The sequence below is a fragment of the Nanorana parkeri genome, unplaced genomic scaffold (genome assembly GCF_000935625.1).
Source record: "Nanorana parkeri isolate BGI_ZX_2015 unplaced genomic scaffold, ASM93562v1 scaffold119, whole genome shotgun sequence".
Lineage (NCBI taxonomy): Eukaryota > Metazoa > Chordata > Amphibia > Anura > Dicroglossidae > Nanorana > Nanorana parkeri.
The window spans coordinates 564,110-586,804 of NW_017306387.1; the positions used below are offsets into that span (position 1 = coordinate 564,110).

Sequence of the window (22,695 nt, forward strand, 5' to 3'; positions counted from 1 at the left end):
GATCGCGGTGCGTTCCAGCAGCTACTGCTCTGGAACGCACACGCTTTCTGTGTGAACAATCCCTGAGCCTTGGGCACCAGATGCTTGTTGGAGGCTCACTGGGGGGGTGTTTGCAGAGGACAGCACAACACAGGGTACCACAAGCAGTCTTTATATAAATGTTATTTTAAACTTATTTGTAGAGCTGCAACAACTAATCGACTAAGTCAATTAAAATCGATGATGGTAAACGTTGTCAATGTTTTCCATCACTGATTAGTTGGCTTTCGATTAGTTACCCTGTTCCCGGCTCCACACACGCCGCACGCTTCATGCCTTACACCGCACCGCCTCCTCGTCTGACACCGCTCTGAGCTTTCTCCCATCGCTTCTCGCCGCCAAAACGATCACGCCGTTGCAGGGACACTGCAGCGTGGGTGAACGAAGATCTCGGGGAAGAAAGTAACGTTGCTTGCAGGTAAGACTGCCTGCACTTTTCCCCCACATGCTGTATAACTGTATTGCTAGGATAGTTATTGGTTGTATTCCTCTTTAGCTGATGGTATATTGCGCTGTATATGATCAATCAGCTATAGAGGAATACAAATCCCAGCAATCATTATACAGTGTATGTATAATGTATTGCCAGGATGTTTTGTATTCCACTACAGCTGGTAGTATTCTGCCTTGCACTGTAAAATCATTATACAGCGCAATAATTTACAACCAGCTATAGAGGAATACAACAAATCCCAGCCAGCAATAATACATTATACAGCTGCGCAATGCAGGCAGAATACCACCAGCTATAGAGGAATACAACAAATCCCAGCACATGCATTATGAAAGTATGCATGGCTACCAGTAACATTTTTAAAAAGAGATGTACATATCAGAGCCCACAGTATAGGTTTCCTACAGAATGCAGATGGAATAAGAGCTCTAAAAAAGAGGTCACCAATCTTTCAAGCTTCCAACCACATCAACATACAAGAGACAGTAATCCACAGAGTCCATAATATATTGGACACTAAGAATACATGGTGGCACTAGTGGACAGCAATATTTCAGAGCCATCAGTGGTTCCATCATCAGGCAAACATAGTGACCACATAGCACACTTACAATATCATCACTTATAACTAGGGATGCAACAAAACCGCGTAATTGGGCGAGTACTTGTCAGCAGTTTCATAAAGTAAATCACATTTCTATCTATCTTTAGGCTAAAGCAAAATGCCTTTCACAATGGAGCTATATTTGGGCTTTTTCAGGGGTTAAAGCCAAGAGGGAAATTATTGTATGTGATGTTTTCACATAAACATTTTCCACAGTCTTTGTTTACATTGCTGGATAAAAGAAGAAAAATTGTACTAAAACTGCAGAAACAGCAATATAAATAGGGGATATCTTAATGCAGGCGAGAATATAAAGTTTATAGTTCACATACCCATCTACAGTGCGGCAAGAGATGCAATCTGAGTATAGATAAACGTCAGACCACTGACTACTCATGATTACAAGATGAAGATGTGTGGGCATGCAGTCTACAAGCTACCCGCCTGTCGCTCCCCATAACCAATATTTACACACTGATCAAGTAAAGACTCCCTTTATTTTGACTGTTTTAACGACAGCTTTTAACATTTTCTCTTTCATTTATAGAAGGCCGTTTTTAGCCTTTTCAAACAAACGCGACGCTGTGGCTTGAACTCAGCCTGTTAAAATTCTTCTAGTCTAAATCTCAGGAAAATAAATACATTTTAAAAAAGGACCAGAGTGCACTGCTCCCACAAATATTTACCCAACGGTGTCAGAAGGCTATCAAAACGGGAATATGTTAGTAAGTCCCACAGAGCTGATTTTTAACCTAGGCATGCTAACTTTCCTATTGGGATGCAAATTTTGGCCGGTGAAACATATCGGACAAAAATGGCACTTTCGGCAAAATGCCAAAGTGCCATTTTGTGGGCAAAATTGCGGCGCATCCATGGTTTCTCTCCTCCAGTGCCCAGCATGGAGGGAAGAAACGTTCAGGCGGCCAAGCAGGGTGGGGAGGTGAGAGGTGTGCGCGGCTGCCGTGTCACAGGAGGCTGAGTGGTGTGGGGGCAGAGACAGTTCTCAGCTGTCACAGGAGGCTGAGTCGGCGGTGCGGGGGCAGACTGTTGCTGTCAAAACAGACCAAGCTCTCCTCCTCGCACCTCCCGCTTTGCATCCTGTGAGCAAGTCAGGATGGAGAACGGTTACAAGTACTTTAAATAATTGAAGACATAGTATGGTTACTATATCCCCATTTATGAATGAATGGGAAGTACTCTACATCACTTCCTGTTCATTCATGATTGTGGATACAGTTAACGTACTATCTCCACAAGTTATGAATGAACAGGAACACTCAGTATAGAAGATACCTGTTCATTATAACGAGCTGCAAAAAAAAAGAGATTGAGGACTCTGGGTCCTCAGTCTCTTTTTCCATTTCAAAGGGGAAATATCAGGGGTCTGTTTAGACCCCCAATATTTCCCCAGAGCCCCCGATAGTAAAGTTACAAAATAAAAAGATTTATTAAAAAATAAATTTTAAAAAATGTAAAAAGGGTTAGGAAAAAAAAACGATTTTGTTTCGGCCTGACATTTCTTTTAGTTTCGGTTTCAACATTTTATTTCGGTGCACCTCCACTATCTATGCAAATAAAGCGCCAGTCAAGAGCCTGAAGTCCTGATAAAAGAGACAATTTGCTAATCATAATATTATATAATTCGGTGCATACCATGCTTTAAAAATATAAATCGTATAAAAGAAAATGACATAATAAGCTTGCTGTAACACAATGTAGAAATATGTACTAATTTACTTAGACAAATTGTTTATTTTTGCCCTGAGGAGGCAGCACAGATCAAAACAATAAAATAAGAATAGTTGCATATAGGAATTCCCTTGAAATTATCTCTATAAACTGGATGTCTAATATATAAACTTTTGTTTGAACTAAAGTCAAGGCCATTCTTAAAGAACCATAAACTTGAACAAAGCACCATTTGGCACCAGAAAGTACTACTTTCCGGTGTTACAAATGGGTGAGTGTGATAAAATTGTAAAGTAAAGGCAGTCTTATTCCAAATTTGCCATCACAGCTTGTAAATGCTGCCAAACATTTATAATCCATCACTGTAAGATATCAACATTATGTCCTCCTCTGCTTTAAATGAGTGTAGAGTGAAACCTGATACAACAAATTACTTTTTTTTATTATTTATTGTGGACTTATCTTGACCGATAAAGGTAAACTGCATGAAAATCACAAAATGTCCAAAGCATAGATTGCAACAGCTCTAGCGTTGTGAAGCTAACTTGCAATAGCCACACACCTTATTGAAGCACATAAGGAATGCAGTACAAAAAATTCCAGTTCTTATCAGTCACAAATGAAGCAACCTGATGCAAACCCAGATAATAAACAAGATGAAATGCCACTAACGGTTTCAAAATAGCAAACATGATACCATACAAGCACTAGCGCCGTCTGAGTTTGCAATTAAACAGTTTCAGTACACAGTATAACAGACAGGTTGAAATTGACGGTCAGGATAAAGTTCTTATTGATATTAAAAAAGCCATTAGTGCCAACAAAAAGTTTATTATATTTTAGATTAAATACCCAGTTTATGGAGATAAATCCAGTGAGTTCCTCTATGTGGCTATTCCTATTTTAATTATTTTATATGTGGTGGCTCCTTAGGGCTAAAACTAACAATTTGTTAGATCATCGATACCCTACAACAGGCTTATAGAAAAGGTTTTGGCCTGGATTTTGGATAATAGGTGCCGCACCCTTGGCAGTAGTTAGCAAAAAAATTGAAGGAATATTTTTTATTTTTAAAAAAAAGTTCATAGCAATTTTGTAAAAGTATTAATGACCAAATAAGTAGATAAAAATAATATTATTATTAAGAATATATTTTTATACTATCTTTGTTTGGAGTTGTCATTCTGGTGCTTTCAAAACCCCACAGGCACCATAGGAACAAAAAGAACAAAAACAGACTGGGTAACTAGCCCAATATCACTGTTCCTTCCCAGCAGCACAAGAGAGAATGGTGGATGCACATCGGCTGAACCAGTCATGCTCCAGCATCAGCAGTTACTCACAGAATAAACCCCCCCTCTATCTCTACGACTAAGTCCATTATTGGGTGAAAGCTGACAGATTTAAGAGGATCCACGGTGGGACAATGTGTGCTGTAATAAATGTTTCAGCGAAGCTTGCAATGCGAGACTGGACTTTTTTTCTGTGAACAACCAGGATTGCTTATAAAACCTTCATTAGCTCATCTAATGCCAAAAACGGTTACATAACGATGCTGATATAGACAAGCATGCCCCCCAACTTCTCAGATGAACAGGAGAGACACCCCCTAGCACAAAGTAAGCAGGTAAAGATCACACCCCTGCAATTCCCCACTTACACCAACCATTAGGATTTAATATGCCTTTAGATTGTAAGCCCTCACGGGCAGGGCCCTCCTTACCATCTTGTCTTGAATTGTATTGTAATATCTTCCTTTTATTGTAAAGCGCTGGGCAAACTGTTGGCGCTATATACAGTACATCCTGTATAATAATACTAATAATAATAATATGCAGGTGCCTTCCCACCCCCACTACTACTTTTCCTTTATACAGAATTTGCACAGTAAAAAATGTAATAATCTTGTGATTGGGTGAAAGGTTTAGTGCAGAAAAACAAACACTTTAGTTGATCCAAATGAGGGACTGTTGGGAAGTATGGGCTGTGGAAATGGTGGTACTAATAATTTTCAGCATAGGCCTCATGCTGGCCATACAATTTTGTTGAAATTTTGTTGCTGTCACAGTTCTTTCAGCCTCAAACACTTTCTTGTTTCAAGCAACCAAGCATGAAAAACTAGGATAGCATAATTCCTAGAACAATTTACAACCTATGTTTTATTCATTTGGCTACTGAAAATTAGAAAATGATGATTGCAGATGATAGCTGCCTGAGAGCCATCAAATTGCTTAGGGCATAGCCCGTATTAACTTAAGATTGGTATTTTTTGAAAGCTACAAGTCCACTTTAAACTCTGCAGGCATGTCCTGATTTTATACACAGTCAAGAAGTCACCCTTCAAATATGTTTATCCCTAAAAACAAATGATAACCCTCACTCATAGGGGACAGCAGAAAACTGAATAGTCTGTGTGTACTTACAATGTAACAGCATTGTGGAGCGAAGGCATGCGTCCCACAGACGTACAGGTGGGTTTCATTAAATCTCTGCAAGAGCCTTATATGGTTGAAGCACTCAGTCTGCAAGGAGAAAAAAAGCAAAATTATTATGTTCTAACACCAGAGCACTAAATTTTGCTAAATAGACAAACTAATCTTACATTAAACAGTCACAAGCTCGCACAGGGACCTGAACACATGCTTCTCAGAGATGTTCAGTGTACATGGACAGACATTAAAGCATTCACTTCTCCCAGATGTTTCTTTTCATATTATGATAGAACAGACACATGAATAAATATAGAAAAACAACATGATAAAACACTTAGACAGGGACTGATAAAAAAAAAATAATAATAATATTTTGTTTTTAAGAACGGGGAAAAAACGGTGACATTTAATTCCATTCACATTAATCACAGGTACCAAACTCATAACAGACAGGGATTGGAAGCAATCATCTCATGGCACTGCTGTGCTGGCATCTGAGTCTTTGGAGAGCTGTATATTAAATAGGAAAGCACAGAGGTAAGTGTAATTGACACATTACATTTACCTCCCACAGTCTTTTCTGAAGATACTTCTTGGAGTATCTCATTACTACCTTCGTTTTACCAATGAAGACAGTAGAATAGTAGTGGTTGGGTAAGAACACTAGTTTCCCCCTGCTCTAGTACAATGGCAGTCTACAAGAAAATGTTTTGTACAGTGAACCTGTGCTTAAGCATGCAGGGCAAAGTGAAGCTTGTGTCAGCCAGCTTTTCTTCCCTTAAAATGTTTTTTTATCATTACCATAGCCTATGGGAATGCAAAACCTGCTTAGAGGGTCGAATCACCTGTCAATTGATTCTGAATGATCCTTGAAACATTTTAAACTCATGCCATGGACACAAGCTCAAAACCCATAGACACAGGCCCTAACAGGTTTACTGTAAAGCAACACTGTTGTTGCCATAAAAAAAATTCCAAATACAGATCTGCAAAAGAAAAGGTATTATACCTCACACTCCAGGTGCCCGTGTCTCTTACCTTCACTCCATCATGTGCTACAGTGTATCATAAAGTACTGAATTTGAAACTTCTGCAAGAGTTGGATGACGTGTCCCATCATGAACTGTGGTAGTATTTGTTGACTCCTACAGTGATATAAGAGCAGGAGGATGGAACAACAGGTCATTGTGGGAGGCACAGGCATCCAACACTCCAAGAATATTCCAAATGATGTGGTAGTGCTTCAAATGAGTGAACATTGGATGCACACAGGTTTTGGAAAAAGTGTGAAGCGATTAGAGCCTCTGTCAGGTGTCCCTATTGGAGAGACTTCCCTCCCCACCTGTGAGGACAGGAAGCCATAAAAAAACTATCCAAAGGAAGAACAGCAGAAAACACATTTTTAGAAGAGTAAAGCTGGCCATACACTCTTAGAATTTTTGTAACTGGATGACATTTTAACTGTGGGTGGCCCTGCCAGCACAACCTATCTTGGCAAACTTCAACTGAAAAATCGAAGGAACTGGGCAGAAAAATGTCAGCCAAACAGTGACTGCAACTAGTTAAATCAAATTCAGGATATTTTTCAGCAGGATCTAAATAGAACTATAGGAAAATCTAGGCAGATAAGTGATTTAAAATAAGATAACCAGGTAGTTCATTGGACGAAATAAATGAATAAGAACAAGGAACTTGAAAATACAAACCAATAGACAAATGCAGGCTTTGCACACAAAACACGACTGACAAACTGACTATCCGACATTGTCAAGGACGGACCTTCCATCTGAAGCATGCCATTGTTTTGTTCATCCTCATACAAAATACAAACAAACATTCAGCACACAAAAAATGAGTTATACCTGAACATTTTTGCCTTTGTTGTGACATTTTTTGGTCTCTTCGGCTGTGACCTCCCAATTGATCTAAGACAAAAAAAATAGAGACAAAATAAACACATACAGAACATGCAAGAATAACGTGAATGACAAGCATTTTCCCACCACCCACTATTGTTTTTAAGTCCCTACATGTAAAAGACTATACAGTTAAAGGGTCACTACTTCCAAAATTGATATTTCAGCTTTTGGTGAATGCTAAAGAGTCAAATCTAATGGCAGCTTTAAATATCATTAAATAACTCAGGTGATGCAGCTGTTGGTTCTGATCACCATGAGTTAAAGTAGAAATAAAAACATCAGTACAGTTGTGTACTAAATAAATCATACACTAGTCTGATAAGCAACAACACACTTGGTCAGGTATTCATCTCTACTGATATTATAAAACAAAAGTTGTAAAAAAGCTTGTTCACTTTAGCTGATGAGTAATCTGTTTTACATAAGTGGATCCAACCAAATCCCCCAACTTTGAAACTCTTTCTAGATAAATTATTTTTCATAATTTGTATAGAATCAACATTACAGTTGATTCTGCTGTGAACTTTTGAGGATTTGTTGCTCCACATTGCATGCAGCTACATACAGGTGAAACTCGAATAATTAGAATATCGTGCAAAAGTAATTGCAGTAAGTGCTGCAAAAGGGGCCCAAACCAAGTACTGAGGTGCGATATTGTTCTATGTACAATCCTTGTTTTATTGATTGCATGTAATAATCTACTTTTTTGAGGTTGTGGATTTGGGGTTCTTGGCGTTTTCATGAGCTGTAAGCCATAATCATCACAATTATGACAAATCACGGCTTGAATTATCTTGCTTTGCATGTAATGAGTCTATCTCATATATTAGTTTCACCTTTTAAGTTGCATTAGTGAAATAAATGAACTTTGCACGATATTCTAATTATTCGAGTTTCACCTGTAGGTCATGAGGACTTTTTCTTTAATGATAATATACTGCTTGTCAGGTACATATTAATTGAATGTCTATAACCTGTCAACCATCATTTTTAATCAGTCCTGTAAAATCATGCACAGCAGGGAAGGAGGGACAGCTGCAGTACATATGTGCTGATATGAACAATCAGTGATTTACCAAAGTAAAAGGAAGATAATGATCACAGACAATGCCTGAATCTTCAAAAACAAACCAGCTATAGCAGCCCTACATTTCACTTAAATATATCGAAAGCCAAAACTCAAGTTGTTACGTTTTGGATAAAGTAGAGGATGGTTAAAACTAGGGATGCACAGATACCGGTTTTTCGGTATAGAGTACACATTTTTTTTTTCAGTACTCGCCGATTACGAGCACCGATACTAGACTTGTGCGCCGTCAAAAAATTTGTTCCGTTTCGGAATATCCGTTATTTCGTAATTCGTGTCCGAAACTCAATTCGGATTCATACGAAATACGAATTTTTGTTAGTTTCGGCACATTTTACGAACATTCGTTATGATTAAGTTAAAAAGCAAAAATACCTTTGTTAATATTGGAGTCGATGTGGTAGTTGCTTTTTTATCCGAAAAATACGAATTCCGTTAACGGATTCCGGATCCGAATTTCGGATTAAAAAAAAACTACCATCAACTCCTAAATAAATGTACTTTGCTTTTTAACTTCAATATAACGAATGTTCGTAACGGAACGAAAATACGTCAACGGAATTTCGTATTTCCTGCCTGTATTGTAATGCAACTATCAGCAGCAGAAGAGAAAAGTAAACCTCTGATTGGTCAACCAAACCAAACGAAATACGGATTCCGGATCCGAATTTCGCATTTCGGATAAAAAAAAAACTACCATCAACGCCAATATATTAACAAATGTGCTTTGCTTTTTAACTTCAATATAACGAATGTTCGTAACGGAACGAAATTCCGTCAACGGAATTTCGTATTTCCTGCCTGTGTATTGTAATGCAACCCTCAGCAGCAGCGGATCCGTATTTCGGATTAAAAAAAAAATCTTGTCATGTTGTTCAACCTAATTTACAGGGGTAATATTAGTTCCTGTTTCATAGAAATTCAGATCCGAAACGGAATTTCGTATTTCGGATATAATTCGGAAACTGCAATTCGGATTTCGGGCGCTTCCGAATTTACGAATTTCAGGAAAATTACGTAACGAAACGAATCGCACATGTCTAACTGATACTGGAAGTCCTATTAAGGAAGCCCTGGCGCCGTGTAAACACAAGGTGAAGAGGAAGCATGGAGCCAGCTTTCTGGCTAATCAGAAAGCTGGGGGGTGGGTAATGACTCATCACGTGGCTTACTGATTATCCAGGCAGGAGAGTCATTACACGGCACCCGGCTTCTTTGAATGGCACAGCAAACTGTGTCCACAGACAGTGATTTTTCAAAGTATTCCTGAGATCAAGCAGTGATGTCCATCACAGAATCATGCCTGTTTTAAATGCAGTGCCGTCTGAGGGACCGAAGATCAAAGGGCATTCAGTATTGCATTTCAGCCTTGACCTTTGCGCACAGAGATTTTTTCAGATTCTCTGAATCTTTTGATTACCTTATGTACTGTAGAAGATTATATATTTAAAGTCTTTGCAATTTTACATTGAGAAACATTATTCTGAAATTGGTCCAACAATTTTTAGACGCAAATTGGTGAATCTCTGCCCCTCTTTACTTCTGAGACCCTCTAACTCTCTAAGATGCTCTTTTTATACGCAATCATGTTACTGACCTGTTGCCAATTCACTTAATTCGTTGCAAAATGTTCTTCCAGCTTTTTCTTGTTAGTACCACTTACTGTGCCAGCTCCATGGTCCATTTCTAAGTTTAAACATGTGATATGTTTTCTATTATCTATTGTAAATAACATATGGGTTTATGAGATTTGCAAATCATTGCATTCTTTTTTTATGTAGAATTTACACAGCGTCCCAACTTTTTTGGAATTGGGGTTGTAGGTTTGTTTATTTTGAAAGGCACATGCGCTGCAGTGCATGACAATGCGCAGTAATACACTGTAATATATACCCAATCTTTCCTTCGTTAACTCAATGGAGAGAATTGACCTTGGTCATGATGGGGTTTTATCACAAAGGGTTCATACACCACAACTATGCAATAGTTCAATTGTTGTATTTTTTTTCCAATTAGGTCCCATGCTTCCCTACCATGCCAGCATTTGAATTTTGTAGTGCAACTGGATTCAGTCGTCATTACTGTGAGTTTAATGTGTTCTTCAAAGTCTGGGTTATGCCCAAAAGACTCTGCTTTGTAGCTTCTTTTTTGCAAAAAGAAAATAGAAAAAAAGAATAATAATGGATGCAAAAAAAAGGAAGAATATACAAAACTCTTGGCAGAAAAGAAAAAAAAAAGTAATAAAAGTGAAATTTCACTTACTTTAATTTGAAAGTACTGTTACATTAGGTTGTCATTAGAAAATATACTATAGGCAAGAGGCCATTGACATAAAATTAAAACACATTCCAGTTGAAACTTTGAGACAGACAGCTACCCAGGAACTGCTTCTAAGTTTATTTATGAAGATCATCAAAAAGAGCAAACAAATGGTTATACAGTACTTGGGATTCCTCTACTCTGCTTTAATTGGCTTTAATACAGCCATGTGTTTGTTGTCACCTGACTGACATGTCTAAGACTGTCTAATTGATGGTTTAAAGAACTTTCAACATTAGGGTGCCCTATTGAAGCATTCTGTAGCCCTACTCATAAAATGAATGCGGTACAAGGGCTTCTGCTGTTCAGAGTGACGTATGCTTTAGCAATTTAATTTCGAAACATTGCATAGAAATATTAGGTAGTCATTTATGCAATCAGCAAGTATAGGTCTCCTTTTCATATTTTCCTCTATCATTTTCTCTGCTTTGTTAAAAAAAAATCCTAAAAAACATTGTTTAGCAAACTCATTAGCTCAAGCTAAAATGTACACAGTAAAGTAAATAAGACAGAGATATTACTTTTTCCCTGCTGGAGTGTGGATGCCTCAGTCTGAGGTCCCAATCATACAAAGCAAGCCCAATGCATGCAGGATTTAATGTGCAGTCTCTAACCTACAGTGCTCTGGGATTCCTTTGTCACATATGAAATGTTTGTTAATAAACCAAATAGTGTAAAAATACAGTAAAACACGGACACACAATAATAGTTTAAAAATATATAGCTTGGAAAAACAAATTGACCCCAAACCATCAGACCCCATTCACACTGAGCTACATCAGAAAAAGCGCTTTTTCAGCACTGATTTGAGCTGAGCGACAGAGACGTTGAGCTACAGTGCACATATTGTCACACTACGTAGCTCTACTTTTGGCATGGACTTCGTAGCTGCTGCTAAGAGGTCTTGGTGTGACATAATTCCTCTTCCTGTCTCCTGCTTATGTTCCTGCTTATATTTCTGTGCAAAAGTGACACTTCTGTCGTGCGACATTGAGCTACACCATTGAAGTCTATTGGGCCAAATCGTACGAAATCCGACGAAAAATAGGTAATGTTCAAGCCACAAGCTTGAGCCACAAGCTACAGGCGACATTGCGCTGTGAGATGTGAACAGCTCCTTTGAAATGCATTGGACAAGCTACATTGAGCTGATATTTGAGCGATTTTTGAGCTGAAATCACGCTACAAATCGCTCAGTGTGAATGGGGTCTTATAGATTTCCTTTTAGAACCACACACACTTGGCGGAATTTATTAGAAAAACTGGAGCTGTTGCCAATGGTAACCAATCAACTTCTATCTCTCATTTTAAAGCTTAACTGAACAAATTGATGATAGAAGCTGATTGCTTGCTCCGGGCAACTGCTCCAGATTCTGACTGCTTCAGTTTTGAAAAATGTCCCCGATTGAATCTTCACATGTAGCAAATTAGAAAGCAATACAACAAACTTTTAAAAAATAACTAGTGCATGTTTATCCCTTTGTTTTGCACAGCCTGGTGTCATTTCCTGGTATCTATAAACTAAGTACCGTATATACTCAAGTAGAAGCCGAGATTTTCAGCCCATTTTTTTGGCTGAAGAGTGCCCCCCCTCAGCTTATACTCGAGTCAGCGTCAGGTGTCTTCTTACTTAACTCCATGCTAAGTCACGCTGTAAACAGTTTATTATCTGTTAAAATATTGTCTTGTAGCAAATGATTTCAAGAACATTGTACTAATTCATACTGTGAGAGTTCTGTACAGATGAAGCAACCAATGCAAGAGCAACCAAATGGACTGTGGTGGCATGAGTCACCTGACATGTTGTGTGACTTGGCACAAAAAATCCAGAGCTGTCTTTTCATCTGCCCTGAGGACACAAGGAGTGTCTGAAGATCACTGGCTTAGTCACTAACATGTTTGGGTCAAAGATCAAATATGTCATTACTGCTGTCAAACATTAAATATCTTGCTGACAATAGTACTGACACAACTATTTGTGCTGGTGAGTCACCAACCTGCTTAAGGCTTCTAGTCATTTAAAAACAAACTGCCCTACTGTGCCTATCTTTCTCATTTTGTTTGTTTTAAATGAAAATTAACCAGTGCCAGTTCTGGCCACAGGGAACTGTCACTGACGCCCCTTCTCTTGACTACACACTGTTACTTTCTTTTTCTTTTAAGTCACTGAGTATACCTTACAGGATCATCCAGACCTTTGCATTCAAAACACATGGCTTTTCCAAATAAAGCCCAATTAATCCCTCAGTTGAAAACTGATAAATACATATGTGGTGCTTTAAAATAAAAGGTGTTAAATGTCTCACAGTCAAGTTTCTTTCTAAAGCAGCCACAGCTTGAGTAGAAAAGCCTGTCCCCGGCCAGCTCTGGGGGCAAAATTATTTCAAAAAGAGTTTTAAAAAAAACACACAACGTTAAAAAAAAACAACAACGCCATTTTTGTGCTGCTCTCTGGGGCCTAAATATTTCAAAAGTAAACAAAAACAAAACAAAGCACAGCACACCTATGCACAGTCAGCTACAAATTTCATTTAAGATAATAAAATATATTTTCAATAAAATTGGTAGCTGACTATGCATAGGAACCCATGTGCTGAAGAAGTACTAACTACTTATTGCCAAAAACTGCTTAAAGAATTCACTTAACACTGCTTAACACTTAACACGGCTTAATTCACTATTGCTTAAACGTATTGCTTTCAGGGGGCGTGGCTGGGGACGGGCCTGGGGTGGGGTTGGAGGCGGACCTGGGCAAGGTTTGGTGGGGCAACTGGTGGAAAGTAAGGTTTTTGCCTGGCTAGTAGGTCTAGACTTGAAATTTTAAGCCCTGGTCTAGCCCATATCCTTCTCCATAATGTAGCCCATTCCTCAAACTGTGAGCCTGTGCACAGAGGAATTAATGGTCCTACTACACTGTGTATGGACATACTACTACCCATTAAACCCACCCACTAAAGAAGACAAACCCTTTTGTTCTGTTCTGCAGAAGATCAAACAGAAGACAATCTAACTTACAGTTCTGCGGGATCTGTGAGAAATGTCTGTTGCGTTTAGAGAAAAGATGGCTCCTCTCGCTCCGACAAAGATAATTCCATTTTCATCCTCCAGCAGTAACGTGGTGTAATTCTTCACTTTATCAGTAAATCGCTTGGCATCAGAAAGTTCTGTGGAAAAGAACACATCACGTGTTTACAGTTAGGCTTTGCAGATCGAACACACACACACACACTCCTAGAGAAAGGATTAACCACAAATCACGCAGAAGACTTCAACAGAGCAGAAGACTTGATCACCAATTTCCTTACGTTATTTCCCTTCAGTAACATTATAAAGGACAACATGAGCAGTCCTATAACTGTACAGTACTATGCATTTATGTACAATTCTATACAAAGAGAAACCAAATTATATCACGAGTACACAAGCAATTTGCTTCTACAAAAAGAATACAATTAACAATTAGCGTCATTTTCAATAAATCGTGTGGATTTCATAAAAATATATCCAATGACTTACACATAAAAATCACTACAAATACAGTTTTGTATATGAAGAACATTTATTTCATTAAACTGCATTTTCAGTACTTTTAGAGTTATCACTAAAATGTAATATTCAATTTTAGGTGGAATGGGATAGAGCCCAGTCCCCTGCCAGGTTTTAATGCCAATCTAAAGAAGTTGCAAGGAGATAAAAGGTGAATTAGTAGGAAACAGCTTGCACCCCTTACTGCAACCTTGGACCTGCACTTGGATAATGGCATCCAGATACATCTCAGCTGACCTCGGTATGTTAGAATGATGGAAGGGAATGGTCATAAACATCAACATTTCCTATGGATAATTAAGTAAGGCATTTTGTCTTCAGATTTCTAAAGACAAATATCGAAAGTAATTTACAATAAACCTATAGTTTTATTTTTTTTAAGGAACATATAAAAAGACTTTAGTTTAATGTACACAATTTCACCAAGGTGTGTTTACATTTTAAAAAATGTGTTTCTACTTCCTGGTTATTCCTTGTTGATCCTCGTACATCACTGCTAGTCTACCTGACAGCGTCAGTCCGACAGAAAAAAAAACGATAGACCCTAATGACTGTGACATATAACACCCATGCTGCTCACTGCTAGAAAATGAGGCTGCCTAGGCTTTCGATTGCACACTTTGGTTTCCAATCAATGGCAAGAGAAAGATAGGTTTTACTTTAAAAAAAATTATATTAAGTGATTTGTAAATTTGGACATGTGCATTATGAAAAATACATAGCTGCCATTGCTCCCAATATCTGCAGGAACCTCCCCCCAATTTTGTAAACTATCCCCAATGCTCTGTGTGAAGTCCTATGCATCCCAGACTTTTTCCTGAATCTTAACAGCTGTATAAATATGCAGACATAAATGTGATTCCTCAAGCTGTGCTTGGCCCTGCCTTCATCAACACCTCACTACAGGTCCATCTCGATCATAGACAGTCTCACTGACCATTGGAAATTTGGTATGGGGTCAAGCTCTGCAGAGCTCCTAAGGCTTTGGTGATCCTAGATATAAATAGACAAATTTGTTGGCACTCTTACAGCTCACTGAAATAATACTTAATTTCTCTTGAAAAGTGTTGAAACCAAAGACAATTGTCACACGTATACCTGCATGCCTTTGGCAGGTCATACAAAAATGGTATGCATGTGTGAAAAGAAACAACTGTTGCTTATTCTACAACGATTATACAAAATGGCCTGGCCAGGTTTGTTGGTACCTCTAGGAAGGATTATAAATAATTGGATCCCAGTGATATTTTAATTTAACTGTTTTCTGTAATTAGTATCACAACATGGCTAATTCCTGGTTTTTCTGAGCACATTCAAGTGATCTATCCTTATAGAAAGACTTAGGACTGAAATTTGAGGATTGGGTTTCTCTCATTAACTTCATTACGTTACAATGGAGAAGCCATTGTATGTAACCCCTCACACCCCCTCTTAACATTACAAAAGAAGGAGAAGTTGAAATCTAAGCCAGAAAACCCTAACCCAAGTAAAAGCAATTTAAACTGCAGGAAGCATTTTTTTGTCTTATGCCATGCAAATGGGAACATGTAACAAATACAAAATAGGTGTTATCCCAATTTGGCTGTAAAATTAGAATTCTCTAAATTATCTGTGTCTGGCATGGGGTGCCTAGAATAAGTGCAGAGCACAATAAAATCTCAAGGCTATCAAGGCATCCAGAGTAAAACGTACCACTCTGTGTCAGAATGATCTAGAAGCAGGTCATGGGTACGCCAACAGGATATGACCCAAACATACAGCCTAAAGCACCCAAAATGGCCAAGAACAAAAATTTGAATATTCAGAAGTGGCCTTCTATGAGCCCTGATCCGAGTCATATTGAATATCTATGGAAAGAGCTGAAATATGAAGTCTGGAGAAGGCATAATTCAAAGCAGACATCTGGAGAGGTTCACTCAGTACAAATGGGCCAAAGTACCTGTTGGCAGGTTCAGGATTCTCACTGAGAGCTACAGAAAAATGTTTGTTTGCAGTGACTCCCTCCAAACGTTGTGGAACAAAATATTAGGTTACAGGTCCCATCAATTTTGTCCATTACATTTTAATTTGTTTTATTATTTGAAATATTCTGTCAAATGTCAATATTTTATTAATTGTGGAGTACACAATGATGCAGGCTAATTACTTTTGTCAGTTTCAAGTTATTTTGGACAAAATGTGGGTTCTTTATGTGTGGAAGGGTACCAACAAATAGATCAAAAGTTGTATATCCCATGTGCATGTCTGCAGAAGGTTTTCTAACCTCAAAAAGAACAATTAGTTTATTTTAAGACAAATGAAATGAAGCCTACAAAATAATCATCTATTTCCAATACTCCTTAGTGCTGTAAATATACAGCGGTCATCAGAAAACGGGTCAGTAAAATAGCCTAATGAATAAATAGTGTTTATCATTCCTTCCTATAAAAAATATTTTCTGTAAGTGTATGGACAGAATGGATGTGTACGTGTTTCTGTAATCAGTGGAGGGATGCAGTTCAATGTTCACCTACCACTGGCTCACATGATTATGGTTACTAAGCAACAACCTCCACAGACATGTAGCCGGAGGGCAAACAGCACTGCTCTTTATACTGGCTGCCAGTTGCCACGGTGTGACCAGGGGATACAAGATGGTTCATGGATTCAGCACATCTGCTGACTCAGTAATCTAATCTTTATGAATGATTACGAGCTAGAAGCTGCACTGCTTACAGGAGAAAATCGCCTCCAAGCAAACAGCATTGACCCCTATAGTAAGAACCATTTATATTTTACAAAGGAGAAGAGACGTTAATTTAGTTACTAGGTGGCATTCTAAGGCAGCGGACCTATAGACAAGTTTTTTACTTTAGTTCTGCTTTAACTGCAGACCTGGCTGATGGAGCCAGTCAGCCAGATAAAAAAATGAAAGGGTAAACCCACACTAATGTACCAAACTTTGAGGTGTTGATCCTCCTGGTTTTGTCATTGCTATTTACATGTAGGATTCAGGGCCAAAAAATGTAAAGAGAGTTCTTTGAAATCTCAATCACTAGTATTATGGCAACTCTGCTGTAAGTTGAACTTTGTGACTCAGATCTTTGTAGTACATGTGCTAAATTTCCATGAAGAACGTACAGGGAAGGTCAGTGACACCAGCTATACAGGGTTATGGGCTCCCTAGCGTTTACTCCATAGGAATATAATGGAGAATGCACTGAAGAGAGAAGACCCAGGTGTTGAGCTCACAAAGAGCCCTGGTTGTCACCGTCATGCTTGAGCAGGGTGAGATCATCAAACCCTACCTCACTGCAGATAAAATACTAATACATTTTGGGTGGCGTTAGACCAATACATAATTCACTTGGGAAAGTTAAATACCTTACCAGCAGCTACCTTACGTAAGAGTTAAACTCACTTCCAAATCAAAGTTATGTACACATGGTAGCATGATCCAATCACCTAGAGAACTTTCTACCACTTTGCATGTACATAAAAATGAAGTGCACATATTCATACGCATTGCAGGCAATGATAGAACCATTCCTACATTGTGGTAACACTTGAGTATCAGAGAAAATGACCCCATCAGATCCTGCAAGGTGATGTAATATAATAATTATACTGTACACACACAAGGTTTGTTTTGCAAATAAACATTTATCACCGAACAAAGAATTTGGAGAGCAAAGCAGAACTTGTTGCTGCTCTGACTCAAATGTCCGCTTGAGCTATTGAACTGAAAAAACAGGCAGAAAAGGAAAAACTGCAAAACACATTGAAAGAGGCTGAGCACTTTAAATCGTGGATGGATATGAAAAAAAAAAATCAAATATTTCATATTCCTCAAATAAATATATTTTTTAGTCCTGACCATAGTAAATAAAACAAAATGTACACATAATCACTATAAATAGCTTCAGGTTGTCTAGATCTTCACGAGACTACAAACATTCCTAGAAAAACCATGTGCGCATATGGTCTGTTGCAGAAGTGATCATGTATTTTGTAAGCGTATTAGCCTGTTCCTTTGCATGGAGTGGTAATAAAGATATTAAAGATATTTCTGAACACAGTCAATACAGAAATACATCAGCAACCGCACAAGTGTGCAGACAGCAGTGGAAGGTATATTTAGATTTATAGCAGCGGGACGAAACAATTATGATAATGTAAACACCTTGCAATGGTCTGAATTAATGAGGACTTTATTTTTCATTACCCCTGTAATCCACTAGAATGTAAACGGACAGCAGTGAATTGAACTGTGATTTCACAGAAACTGTACAGTTTAAAGGCAGCACGTCTTATTAGAAGGAAACACTGCAGCAGATTAGTTGTGAATGTTCCAGGATTGACACAGTTTGTAACAGACATTAATAAATACTAAGTAATATTATTATAGCCTTAGTGCTACTATTATAACAATGAACAAGGTTAAATACAGTCAAATGACTAGTCTGTAAACATCAATGTTCAGCTGAGCTCTCGCGGGCAGGGCCCTCCTTACCATCTTGTCTTGATTTGTATTGGAACTGTAATGTTTTACTTATACTGTAAAACGCTGCGAAAACTGCTGTTGCTATATAAATCCTGTATAATAATAATAATAATAATAATACACATAAAAACCTCAGTTACCTTCCCATATATTTACACAACAATATGCAGGGGGTGTCATCAGGGCGCCCCTTATTCACTGCCGCTCTCCGCATCATTAAGGACCACCCCATCCCAAAAAGAGGGGAACAAGGTACAGGATGCTGCAATGTCACATGGCCGGCCTCAAAAACCTTAGAAAAGGCAAATAGATAGATAGATAGATAGATAGATAGATAGATAGATAGATAGATAGATAGATAGATAGATAGATAGATAGATAGATAGATAGATAGATAGATATACAAAATAGCATAAAAAACAAAGTGGGGACAAAAGTAAAAAGGGGTGAGCGAGGGGGGTGGAGCCCAAAGTTGGGCTTTAATGGGAAACCTGTATTTGGAGAAACATTCAGATGGCCATTGCTGAGCTCCTAAAATTGCTATTTGCATGGCTGCAATACTTTCCGAGTAATCTGACAGCATGCAGCAAACAAAGTCAGGGTGAAGCACAACTAATCTGCATGCTTTTTCTGGGTTAGTAACTCAAGTAGCATGACAGCAGTGGTAGTCTATATATTCCTAGATATAGGTTTCCTTTAAACATATTGTGCCATGTCATACAGTTAATAGCAAAAAAAACAGACATTATTTCCCGTGATCTGTTCCATCATTTACAGTATTCACAATACCGCAGCAGCCATCTCTGAAATAAATAAGGCACAGGATAATAGGGCTCTGTTTTTCCCTCATGTTTAAAAACTGGTTATTAAGCTAAAAACAATCCCATTAATTCAAACTGCTTCTGAAAGTGCTTCATTTTTTTGACCTAGTAGTTGACCTAATTTTTGATATGCACTCAGGGAATAAATAGCAGACTCTCATCCGGTTCTTGTAACCGCAGGACTTTTCTCACACAAGGTAATCCCCTGGTGGCTTGTATGGACGAGTGTTGGTTTTTACAGTGGACTAAGGAAGTTAATTGTTCTCTTGCAAATTCCAGTGCATAAAGAGCCATAAAAATTTAGTGTAACTCTGAAAAATAAAGCTTCTACAGAGGCAAAACATTATGAGGCTAACTCCACCCAAGAACAAAAATATCAAGGGGGTGTAGGAAGGATGAGATGTATTGTGCAAATTACATTTACCTTTGTACAGTGGTGTTATTTTGCTGATCCCTGCTAACAGTCCTCCTTTGCTAAGATACAAAGGTGGTCCAACAGTCCTGTGGGTACTATTCAATATTTGGCATAGTAGCCAATTCCATTAGCCAATACAGAGGTAGATAATGTTTTTTACAACTAGATTCCGTTCCTTAGAATCTCTCCTAAGCAAATGTAGGACAGTGCTCCCTCCAAAATACACCCATTACACCTAATCAAAGGCTTGTTTCTGTGTCAAGCTGACCTGTGTGTGTTGTAAAGTAGCCACTGCTCCAAGCTTGCTCCTGTGATGGACTACAATCTCAACACAAATTAGTGAACTAATGTGAGATTGTAGTTCATCATGGGAGCAAGGTTGGAGCGGTGGCTACTTTACAGCACACGCAGGGACCATGGGGAACAAAAGTAGTCACCCTCCAGAAGGAAGGGCAGTGCCAGCACCAATTCAGAGGTGATTTGAGGAACTACAACTGAGTGATACACAAATAAGGTACATTTTTGTTAATAAAAGGTCAATTAATGCATTTTTAAGGTGTCACTTTAAGTTTAGGATTTTCTTCAATAATATGGGCTAGCTGAGCAATCCCATTTTTAAGATGTGGGTGTGGGGTTGAAATGAATTTAAGAAGTTTTAGGCCTTCCTAAGTATTGTTATAATATTCAGTTGCAGCTGGATTTCTTTCAGAATCTAAAATCAAGTGGGACTTTTAAGATGTCTGTTGTTTATATCAAACTTTGAACTATGGATGCACCTATACCGGTTATTTGGCATCGAGTACTGATATTTTTTCCCGGTACTCGCCGATACCGAATACCGATACTGTCATCCCAAGGTAGCGTGGCCCAGCTCATTAGGATGAGATCTCAGGTGGGTTGTGCAGGATCTGTTGTGGGCTGTGCGGGGTCTGTGGTGGACTATGCAAGGTCTTAGGTTGGCTGTGTATGATCTATGGTGGGCTGGTCTGGATCTGCGGTGGGCTTTGCAGAGTCTCAGGTTGGCTGTATGGGGTCTGTGATGGGCTGTGCATAATCTATAGTGGGCTCTGCGGGGTCTCAGGTGGACTGTGCAGGGTCTCAGGCTGAGACCTGCTGAGCCCACCTGAAACCCTGCAGAGCCTACCACAGACCGCGGCTTCCCTGCGCCACTAATAGTGCAACCTGTCAGAAGCTGGATACAGTGTGTATGGTGTATTCAGAGGCTGACAGGTTATGCAAAATGTCAAACAGGAAGGGGTGGAGCAAATTAAGATTGGGTGGTGCCCGAGTTTAGTCTTACCTAGGGCAGTACAAAACCTAAATACACCACTGCAGGCTCCTAACATTCAATACAGGTATGCTACCAGCAACCATTTACCAATCCTTTACATACAGTATGCCCTGTTAGCACATGAACTGATTGGCTCTTTGTGCTACTGCTTCCTCTCACATTCCAGCCCTGTTATACAGGGACTGCAAGTGTCTAATATCAGATAAAATTTAAGTACTGTATACTGTATTTCACAATGCATTAAGAATTACAGAGCTGCAACAATTTGTGCTTTTTATATTTGTCAAGAATTCAGCATTTCAAATGTTTTATTAAACTAATCGATTACACTATAAAGCTGTACTTACCTTATTGAATGACAAAAGGTATAAGTGCCAAATGCACATAGTTCTGAGCCAAGATCAAACCAAGATCATGGCACTTCAAGAAACCAATTTATGTTTCCCTTAACCCATGTGCCTATTTAAATAAACCTATCATTAGAGTAAAGCTGACCATACACCTTACAATTATCTGCAGATGGTGCAACAGATTCCTCCATCTACACTTAACTGTGTGAATGGAGTAATCTCCACCTGGGCCAATCTGTTGCACTTTTTCCATCTGACCACAGAAAATCTGCAGATAATTGTAAGGGCACCTTAATGCACCTTAATGCAGGCACTGCAAATGCTGACCTTCTGAAAAATGCTAGTTACTTGATTGTTCACACTTGCGAATGGAGCCCATTGCATAAGTCTCACGAATTCCGCTGTGAAACTCATGCAATCTACGTTGAATAATAAAATGACAGCTGCCACTGCCTGCAGCCTGTGCGCATGTAATCAAACATGCAGTGATCACTTGTGGATGATCGCAATATTGTACAGCACCTCCCACCTGCAGCAGATTGCATGAGTCTCATGGAGGAATTCGCGAGACTCGTGCAATGGGCCCCATTCACGGATGTACCCAAGCTTCTAGCAATAATACTCAAGTATGCAGATCATAAACATCCATATTAAAATAAAAACTCTTTAAATACGTACTGTACTTTTCTAATGTGTCCCAATACCTATGTTTGCATACAAGCAAGGAGGTCAGTACCAGGCAATTAGCATTTTTAGAAGGAGATGTCAGAAATGATAGGCAGTTTTACACATGGGGTCTGGAGGAATTCATATAAAAATGTAACACTCACTATATACTGCATGATCACAATGCTTAATATTTCTGATGGGCAAAGATGTGAATAGATCTAGGCCATTGATTTCCACAAGGAAGAAAAATCCATCTAATCTAAGAACAGCATAATGAGAATCTGTGTGGATCCTCCACTTCCAAATGAGAATCTTAATAACTTTCTCAATCTGTTTCTATTATGAGCTTACAATGTCCTTTTCTTGTCCTTTCTCCATGAAACATTTGACCTGAATTAAAGTAAAATGTATTCTACTATTAGCAATAGCAGAGTGATAGAAGACATTTGTAGGGCACACCTGGGTCTTTAGCTTTTACTATGACTATTTCAGAAATTTCATGGAAAAGTCAAATTGGATCATCATTGTTATTATAATACAAGATGTATGTAATGCAAGCAGTTTGCACAATGCTTTA

The 22,695-nt window shown here is 38.6% G+C and overlaps 1 protein-coding gene across 1 annotated transcript in view; it reads right to left on the reverse strand.

Annotated features, from left to right (window-relative positions):
* Positions 1 to 22,695, reverse strand: part of SEMA4G (semaphorin 4G) — a 105,905-nt gene that overhangs the window by 56,999 nt on the left and 26,211 nt on the right. The window contains exons 2-4 of the mRNA XM_018553407.1: positions 13,559 to 13,707; positions 7,081 to 7,143; positions 5,210 to 5,308 (exon numbers count right to left, since the gene is read on the reverse strand). Of these exons, the coding sequence (XP_018408909.1) occupies positions 5,210 to 5,308; positions 7,081 to 7,143; positions 13,559 to 13,707 (311 nt within the window). The remainder of the gene's footprint in view (positions 1 to 5,209; positions 5,309 to 7,080; positions 7,144 to 13,558; positions 13,708 to 22,695) is intronic.